The sequence below is a fragment of the Lepidochelys kempii genome, chromosome 17, assembly GCF_965140265.1.
Source record: "Lepidochelys kempii isolate rLepKem1 chromosome 17, rLepKem1.hap2, whole genome shotgun sequence".
Taxonomy (NCBI): Eukaryota; Metazoa; Chordata; order Testudines; family Cheloniidae; genus Lepidochelys; species Lepidochelys kempii.
Genome location: NC_133272.1, coordinates 325,601 through 335,315, shown reverse-complemented (window position 1 = coordinate 335,315; position 9,715 = coordinate 325,601). Strand labels below are relative to the sequence as shown.

Genomic DNA, 9,715 nt, shown 5'->3' with positions numbered 1-9,715 from the left:
GCTGTAGTGCCGCCAGCCACCAGTGCTCCAGGCAGCGTGGGAAGGGGGCAGGGGAGTTCAAGGGTGTGGTTGGGTCGGGGCTGTGGACAGGGGTTGGGGCAGTGAGAGCAGGGAAGAGGGGGGTTGGGGGGGCAGTCGGGAAGCGGCGGGGGTTTGGATGGGGCGGCAGGAGGCAGTCAAGGGATGGGGGGGTCCCTCAGGGACCAGATTTCAGACTAGCAGCTGTGTTAGTCTGTATTCGCAAAAAGAAAAGGAGTACTTGTGGCACCTTAGAGACTAACCCATTTATTTGAGCATGAGCTTTCGTGAGCTACAGCTCACTTCATCAGATGCATGCAGTGGAAAATACAGTGGGGAGATTTATATAGAGAACATGAAACAGTGGTCGTTACCATACACACTGTAACAAGAGTGATCACTTAAGGTGAGCTATTACCAGCAGGAGAGTGGGGGTGTGTGTGACCTTTTTGTAGTGATAATTTCCAGCAGTTGACAAGAATGTGAGGAACAGTGGGGGTGGGGGATAAACATGGGGAAATAGTTTACTTAGTGTAATGACCCATCCACTCCCAGTCTTTATTCAAGCCTAAGTTAATTGAATCCAGTTTGCAAATTAATTCCAATTCAGCAATCTCTCCTTGGAGTCTGTTTTTGAAGTTTTTTTTGTTCAAGTATTGCCACTTTTAGGTCTGTAATTGAGTGACCAGAGAGATTGAAGTGTTCTCCGACTGGTTTTTGAATGTTATAATTCTTGATGTCTGATTTGTGTCCATTTATTCTTTTACGTAGAGACTGTCCAGTTTGGCCAGAGTACATGGCAGAGGGGCATTGCTGGCACATGATGGCATCTATCACATTGGTAGATGTGCAGGTGAACGAGTGTGGCTGATGTGATTAGGCCCTGTGATGGTGTCCCCTGAATAGATATGTGGGCACAGCTGGCAAGGGGCTTTGTTGCAAGGATAGGTTCCTGGGTTAGTGGTTCTGTTGTGTGGTGTAAAAAGAAAAAAGAAATGGAGGACTTGGGGCACCTTAGAGACTAACCAGTTTATTTGAGCATGAGCTTTCGGCGACCTACAGATGAAGCACCCGATGAAGTGAGCTGTAGTCTCTGAGGTCCTCCTGTTCTTCCAGGGACCAGAGGCGTTGGATGGGGCAGGGGCCCGGGGCCCTCTCAGGGGCCCAGAAGCAGGGCGGTCGGATGGGGGCGAGGTCCCCGCCTGGCTGTTTGGGGGGGGCACACTCCCTTAACCGGCCCGCTCTCCAATTTTGGAAACCCGCTGTGAGCCTCAGGCCAAAAGCTTTGCCCGCCCCCGTCCACCTCCGTTTGTGCCACCTGATCTTCACTCCCCCCGCTCCGCACGGACCCCACGCGCGCCCGTCTTCAGGGAAGCCCGCCCCTTACCTTCCCATTGGCAGATGGCGGCCTCCCCGCCGTCACGTGGGCCTATCGGCGCAGGGTGGGGAGGTGGGCAGGGCCATCGCAGGCCGCGTTGCCACGAGCGACGCCGCCCTGAGGCGGTCCAGGGCGCGAGCCCCGCCCACCGGTGCGGCGGGTCAAAGGCCGAGCTGGCCTGAAAGCGTCCGACCGGGCGGTCTCGCTGTGCCCCGCTGCCGGGGATCAGGCGCCCGGACAGGCCCGGCCTTGGCACAGGGCGCGCCCCCCACAAGGGACTTGGCCCCGCCGCTCAAGAAGGGCCGACGGCGTCGGGACCCCCCGTGTGTGTGCGGGGGAGCAGCGGGCTAGGGACTCTTCCCCCCCGGGGGGGAGGAGGAGGTGAGCGGAGGGGGGAGCAGTGGGCTGGAAACCCTCCCCCCCCCCGTAGGGTGCGGGGCGGGAGCAGCGGGCGGACTAGGAAGTAAACCCTTAGGTGTGTGAGCTGGGGGGGCGTGGAGAGGCTAGGGAACACCCCTGTCTGAGCATGTTGGGGTCTGGTGTGGGGGCCTGCGAATAATCCTCATTCTCCCCCCCCCCCAGTACTTGGGGTGTGTGGCCTGTGGGTGACCCCCCCCCCCATCTCCCATGCATGCAGGTGGCCTGGGGACAGCTGTCCCCCTGGGTGCATATATACCTTGGGGGAAGTGATACCCTCTGTGTGTGGGGGGGGAAGGAGGTATTACTCGGGGACACCCCCATGTAAATAAATACATATATTTGGGTATTCGGGGGGATGCAGTGCCTCAGGGCCCCCCCTCTGGTGTACTGTTGGGGGGGGGAGGGTTGGGGCCCAGGGATACCTCTTCTCTTGTATACGTATGTATAAGGAAGGGGACCCAACTCCCTTTTTTGTTTGTGAGAGGGCACACTGGGATCCCACTGGGCTGTTGGTTCCTGGCACTCATCCTGTTGACATACCCATTTCCTGACAAGAGCTCCTACTTTCTCAGCAGGTCTTTGGGGTGGGTGAGGCTTGAACCCAGGGGCCCGGCCTAGCCAATTGATTTAGAGATCATGAAGAATCTCAGGTAAGTGAGTTTTGGATTGGGCTCCAGAATTTGGGGATTGTGACAAAGTGGGAATTTTTTTGTATTATTTTTGTGAAGTATCTGTGTGCCTGAGTTTCCCCCTACTTTGCATTGCTTCTCAATGCAGGGTGGGGGGAAGAATTGTTTGCTCTCCGGGTAGTCTAAGCCGCTGGTTGCCAGTACAAAATTAGGTCCAAAATTAGGTCGGGATAACTATGTTGCTCAGGGGTGTGACAAATCCCCATGAGCAGTGCAGTCAGATCGACCTAATCCCCAGTGTAGACAGTTCTCAATCAATGGGAGAATTCTGTAGTTGACGTAGCTGTGACCTCTTGGGAGATGGATTACCTGCGCCTCTGGAAACCTCTCCAGTTGGCATCGGTAGTGTCTACATTGAAGTGCTACAGTGGCCCAGCTGCTGTGGTTTAAGTTTAGGCATACCCTGAGGAAGGAAGTCAGAGAGAACTAGAGCCTGAAAATGGAGTTCACTACAGCTTGACTGGTGAATTGTGACTTGACCAGAATGGACTGTGCTTTAACTTTTATTTCTTTGTACTAACCTAAGGACTCTGAATGCTGTGTTCTGTTTGGGCTGTGACTGCAAATAGTGGCTGGGTTGAATTAGTCTCAGAAGAGTATACAAGTCTCTGTCAGGAGTCTATCTTGGTTAGATTTGCTGAGCAGAGCTCAAAGTGTAAAGCAGGAATGCTGGAACCTAGTCGCTCAATCTAGGATGTTGTGAGCCTGTGTGGCCTACCCTGAAGGAAGAGTGGGACCACTTGGGGGTCTGGCACCCTAAAGGGGCTCCTCCAAGAGACTGTTGTAAAAACTGTGGATCTGTGACAGGGGTCATCTTTCTTTCACCCATTATCTTCATCTGTCTTCATGCACTTTGTTGAGCCAGCTCTTCCAGGCTTCAGGGGGTGGTGTATGTTTGTGTTCTGAAGACCTCCCACATTCATACTAGTTGCTGTTTCACTGCAGAAAACTGCTTAGTTCTATGCAGCAGCTACAATATTAGTGGATATTACTAATGGAGCTTAGTGGTTTGTGTCAGCAGTGATAATTAACCTTATGACTGTAGTAATATATGGACCTGCTATTCCCGTTCCTAGAGAAGAGATTAGATCTCATGACCTGCTGAAATCCATGATTAGATCTTTTTTAAAAAAAATAAAATAAAAGCCCTTGAAAGTTTATATAATGGCTTGTAATTACTGAAGCATGTAATGATTGTCCCAGCTCATTAGCAAGGAGTTATACTAATTACCAACTTTGCATAGTCACATGGAGTAAAGAAGAAAAGCTGATTTTCTACTTTTTAAACTTTGGAACTTGTCATTTCAGACAGTAGAACTGAACACTGTTTGACTATTTAACAGGTTTTTTTCTAATTTAAAAAAGGCCCGTTTCTTAATTTTTAATGTAGAGAGTGAAATCTGCTGTACTTGTTTAGATACAGAACAACATACCAGAAACCAAAATTCTTCCCTTCACTGGCAAATACAAAGGGAAAGAGTTTAAATGAGTGTCTGACTTTATTTTTGCTACAGGCCAGTATTTTTAACATAATGGCTTCTGGGGGGATAAATTGTGATGTCACAAGCACTGGACTGTGGACTTGACAGTGAATGGAGAAAGCTTCTGTTTACAAACCACTATGGGTAATTGGCAATAATAGACAAAGAAATACAGAAAATGGGTGTAAAACTTAAATTGGGACTTGACTAAGATATTAAGCCCTCTGTAAAGTTTCTCAGATATGTTTCATAGATTCATAGATTCATAGATATTTAGGTCAGAAGGGACCATTATGATCATCTAGTCTGACCTCCTGCACAATGCAGACCACAGAATTTCACCCACCACTCCCTCTGTTCTCTTCCCTCTGAACCAAGCAACTGAGGCATTTTAAGGAAGTGTACGATTTCCATTTGCCATTCTTTTCAGGAGAAAAGCTAGGGCACCAATGACTGCTTATGTGATCTTAGAGGAAATCCCTTATTAATATATAAGTAAAATAATTGTTTTTTAAAAAACCCTCACAATTTGATCTCTGTAGACATATTAAGGGGAAATAAAGGAAATTGTAGTTACTGGAAATAAATCAAATGAAGATAAGGCAACATAGGTTGTGGAAAAGTTTTGCTAAACTGCAGTGTTTGTCTACAGCTGTGAGGAAGGCACTATTGCAATAAATATTACTAACTCAGTTTCTTCAAAGAAGCACTCTTCGGTATTGGAAGTTCATATAGATTCGTAGATTTTTTTATTTTATTTTATTTTATATTTTTTTTAAGGCTAGAAAGGACCATTGTGATAGTCTATGGTTTTCAAGCTTTTTTTCATTTGCAGATCCCTAAAAAATTTCAAATGGAGATGTGGCTCCCTTTGAAAATCTAGTCTGTGGATCCCAGGCTAAAAAACACTGGTCTAGTCTGACCTCCTGCACAACCCAGGCCAGAGAACTTCCCTGTATTAATTCCTCTTTCAAATCTAACATCTGTGTTTGAATTAGAGCAGATCTTTTAGAAAAAGAATCCAATCTTGATTTAAAACTTTCCAGTGATGGAGAATCCAACATAGCCCTTGATAAGTTGTTCCAATGATTAGTTATCCTCACTGTTAAAAGTTTGCACCTTATTCTAGTCTGAATTTGTCTTCATCTTTCAGGTATTGAGTCTTGTTATACCTTTGTCTGCTAGATTGAAGAGCCCTCTATTATCAAATTTCTGTTCCCACTGTAGGTACTGATAGACTGTGATCAAGTCACTCTTCCTTCTTCTCTTCACAAACTAAGATATTATAACTCCTTGAATTTGTTGCTATAAGGCATGTTTTCCAAACCTTTAATCATGCTTGTGGTTCTTCTCTGGACCATCTTCAGTTTTTCGTCGTCCTTGTGGACATCAGAACCAGTGTCAAATACAGAGGTAATATAACCTCCCTACTCCAACTCAGTAGTCTCCTGTTTATACATCTAGCAATTGTATTAACCTTTTGCTACAGTGTTGCCCTGAAAGCTCGTGTTCAGCCGATTGTCCACTATGACCCCTCAAGTCTTTTTCATAGTCACTGCTTCTCAGGATAGAGATCCCCCATCCTGCAAGTATGGCGTACATTCTAGATATATAACCTTACATTTGGTAATATTGAAATGTACATTGTTTGCCTTCATGTAGCTTGCCAAGTGATGCAGATCACTCTGTATCAGTGACCTATTCTCTTCATTATAACTATTTCATATCATATGCAGACATTGTCAGAAATTATTTTGCCTTTTTCCAAGTCATTGATAAAGATGTTAACTAGGGCCAAGGACCAGTCCCTGCAAGACTACACTAGAAATACATTAGCTGCTTGATGATTCCCCTTTTATAATTACGTTCTAAGATCTGTCAGTTATCTAGTTTTTAATCAATGTAATGTGTGCCATGTTGATTTTGTATCGTTCTAGTTTATTAAGATATTGTGCAGTCCCAAGTAAATGCATTACAGAAGTCTAAATATATTACAGCAACTTTATTACCTTTGTCAACCAAACTTGTAATCTAATCAAAAAATGATATCAAGTTGTTTGCCTAGACCTATTTTCCATAAACCATGTTTATTGACGTTAATTATATTACCCTTGGTTAATAAAGAATTAAAGAAGTCTCATATCATCCATTCCATTTTTTTTTTTTGCCTGGGATTGATGTCAAGTTGACAGCCCTATATTTCCAAGATCCTCCTATTTACCCTTTTTAAATATTGGCACAACATTAGCTTTCTTCCAATCTTCTGGAACTTATTGTAAATCAGCATTATGCAGAAAGCATGCTTGGGAAGGGCTCATTTGTGGGGAATACCCTGCTCAGTGATCCAAATGTCTAGAATAGGGTTCTCCTGGCTTGAACAGTGTTCTGACACGCTAGGTGCTTGGATCACTATGATGATAAGATGACAGAAAAATAGAGTACCTTGAGTAGCTTCCTTATTTTGCAAGACAATTTACTTGTGATGTCAGTCAGTTGAGGATCTTATCATACCTACTCACTGTGATCGTTGAGGATCAGTTAATATTGGTAGAGAGTTACAAAGTGCTAAACGTGTTTAGAGAATTATACACCGTCCATTGGGATTGCCTAATGCCTGTGGTGCTATGCTGTTCGCATTCTGTTTCTATAGCTATACGTTCACTACTCTGAAGTTTGTCCTACAGCTGTAGCTCATGAGAATGCTTAAACCTCAAAATGTTTGATTTGGTTTTACCTCTCATGTTCCCATTTTTTTGGTGTGGATCCTGAGGCTGTCAGCCCTTTTCCTCTCTTGTTTAGCGACATCATGGAATTCAATTTTCCTCAATATTGGCTGATATTTTCCCCTTGAGCTTTCGTATTCAATAGTTTTTTGGCTTTGTATCTTCACCGCCTTCTGGCTTTCCTTCTGAATGCTAATTTGGAGAGTTTTCTCAGGTAATCCATCTCTTCCATAGTAGAGGGTGGACTGTAGTATATATGAAAGGCCCATCACTTACTGCAGTATCAGATTATTCTACTATACCTTCTGGCTAACTTCAGTATAACATTTCAAAGGGAAACTTGTGAGGAAAGATATTCCAGTGGTTAGGGCACTACCCTAAGAGCGAGGAGATGCAGGTTCAATTCCCTGCTTTTTCCAAAGATTTCCTGTGTGATCTCAGTCTTTCTGTGCTCCGGTTGCAAAATGGGAATAATAATATAGTAGAATCACAGAATTCTGAACACCAGAGTTACGCACTGACCAGTCAACCACGCACCTCATTTGGAACCAGAAGTACGCAATCAGGCAGCAGCAGAGAAAAAAGAGAGGCAAATGCAATACAGTACTAAATTCCTTTTAAAAATAAAATAAAGGGAAAGCAGCATTTTTCTTGTGCATAGTAAACTTTCAAAGCTGTATTGAGTCAATGTTCAGTTGTAAATATTTGAAAGAACAACCATAACATTTTGTTCAAAGTTATGAACATTTCAGAGTTATAAACAACCTTCATTCCTGAGGTTTTTGTAACTCTGAGGTTCTACTGTATTGCCTTACATCGCAGAGATGTTGTGAGGATAATTACATTAAAGATTGTAAGTTATTCAGATACTTTGGTAATGGATGCTGTCTGTGAACCTAAGGTAGGTGGAAATTAGCAGCTTAGTATTTTAAAGACCACCTGCAATATAATATAATGAATAATTCTTTCTCAGAAAACTGTACAGTATTAGATACTGTTTGAAAAGTTAGGTGGCAGGTCTGTGTTTTTGGAACCCCTCATCAGACGCTCTAGGATCCTTGTGGCTTTTTATGCTGCACTCAGATAGAATTGAGTAGTGCACATGCCTAGAAGTTGGAGATTACATTTCTTCTAACAGCTGATAGAAACATGTGATTCAAATCACATCAGCAATAAATTCTCTTAAACCTCAAGCTCTTAACAGAGTTCAATCTGTTAGGAAGAAATGGTTTAGTATGTGAGATGGGGCAGGACTCATCAGCTTTTGTCAGAAGCAGTAGGGTGTGACTGATCTTAATGCTGTATTTCTTTCTGCTTTACTGCAGAAGCACTATACATTTTTGCTAGGAATAATGCTGAATTTCACAAGAGTTAAAACTTGAGCTGAAAAACGCTGTGAGTGTGCCACTGAGGGTTTTCCTGTACTCCGGATTTGAAGGGTAAATGTGGCTGGCACTTTGGAGTATAGTTTTGCTGCTCTTTTGCCCAGATGGCGTCCTTGAATAGTGAAGATGCACTTCAGGATTCGTCATCCCTCTCCCTGTTTGATTTAGAAAGCCTGCACCCCTTCCGCAGTCGCTCTGCAAGTTTCAGCAGTACAGGGTCCAGTGGTCGCTTACAGCTCCGACAACGAGTGGCACAACTCATGGCTTGTGTGGAGGACATCAGCTCAGATGATGAGATTCATGAGGAAGTGTCTCGCACGCTAGATGAGGCTTTCCTGATTTGGGGGAAAAAGCTGAAAGACAAGTGCCAAGAGTTCAGGTTTCATTCTCTGATTGGCGAGTTGTTAAATTTTTGTGTAGCTAGTAAATAGCTTTTATGATAGTTTTCAATTTGTCATTATTTGTAAATCTTGGGGTTTTTTCACATATGGGAGTTTTGTAGTGGAAAATTGGATCCTCCTGTGCTCACCTGTTTAGACTTCAATTTTGTCTTATTTTTTATATGTAGACTGCACTTGGTAACCTGGAATGTGGGCACAGCTTCTCCTCCTCCTGATGTCACTGGCTTACTTCAGCTCAGTTCACAGGGACCGAGTATGGATATGTATGTTATTGGGTAGGTATGCGATAACTGATGCCGTGGTCAGTTTTCTGCACATTTACTGCCAAAATTTTGTTTTTCAGTAACTACCCAGTTCTTCTGAACCGCCATAATTACTGTGACGGTTGTGAAAGGTGAAGCATTGGATCATAGTATCACTAAATGCAGAAGTCCAAAGGCTGGGGGCTAGTGACTTCGAATAGAAATTAGGAACATATTGTGATGAACTGTCTGCTTGTTTTCCCAGCTCCCATCTTGCATCTTTTTATGTAGCAGAACTACAGGCCTTAGGTGCCTTGATACAAGCTCAAATTCTCAAATATCTACAAGTTTTAAAAATTCTTACCTTGCTGGCAGTTGTTGTACCAAGGGGACCCAAGTGTTAGAGCAGAATCTTCCTTGCCTATTGTGTCAGTAAAGGGGGGAGATTTGATAGCAGCCTTCAATTACCTGAAGGGGGGTTCCAAAGAGGATGGAGCTAGGCTGTTCAGTGGTGACAGATGACAGAACAAGAAGCAATGGTCTCAAGTTGCAATGGTGGAGTTCTAGATTGGATATTAGGAAACACTGTTTCACTAGGAGGGTGGTGAAGCAGTGGAATGGGTTACCTAGGGAGGTGGTGGAATCTCCTTCCTTAGAGGTTTTAAAGGTCTGGCTTGACAAAGCCTTGGCTGGGATGATTTAGTTGGTGTTGGTCCTGCTTTGAGCAGGGAATTGGACTAGGTGACCTCCTGAGGTCTCTTCCAACCCTAATATTCTATGATTCTAAGGGGTTTCTGTCTTTGCCTCAGTCACCCCATGGCAGTGCCAGTGGGGTTCTGATCTGTCAGATCACCCTGTAGTCAACCCAGCCCCTTCTCTTTCCTTCAGCTAAGTTGCAGCAACACTTTGTAATGGTATCATTTGTCAGTCCACCTTCTGTCACCCTGCATTTGTCATGAATTTTGACATTGAGCATAG

General features: G+C 44.2%; 1 protein-coding gene across 3 annotated transcripts in view; it reads left to right on the top strand.

Annotated features, from left to right (window-relative positions):
- Nucleotides 1-1,518: 1,518 nt before the first annotated feature.
- INPP5K (inositol polyphosphate-5-phosphatase K) overlaps nucleotides 1,519-9,715 on the top strand; it is a 31,808-nt gene continuing 23,611 nt past the window's right edge. For 2 of the 3 annotated variants that reach the window (XM_073315098.1, XM_073315096.1), the window contains exons 1-3: nucleotides 1,519-1,777; nucleotides 2,389-2,466; nucleotides 8,663-8,770. In XM_073315098.1, the coding sequence (XP_073171199.1) occupies nucleotides 2,453-2,466; nucleotides 8,663-8,770 (122 nt within the window). In that variant the 5' untranslated portion in view covers nucleotides 1,519-1,777; nucleotides 2,389-2,452. The remainder of the gene's footprint in view (nucleotides 1,778-2,388; nucleotides 2,467-8,662; nucleotides 8,771-9,715) is intronic. The other variant, XM_073315097.1, reaches the window with a different exon arrangement.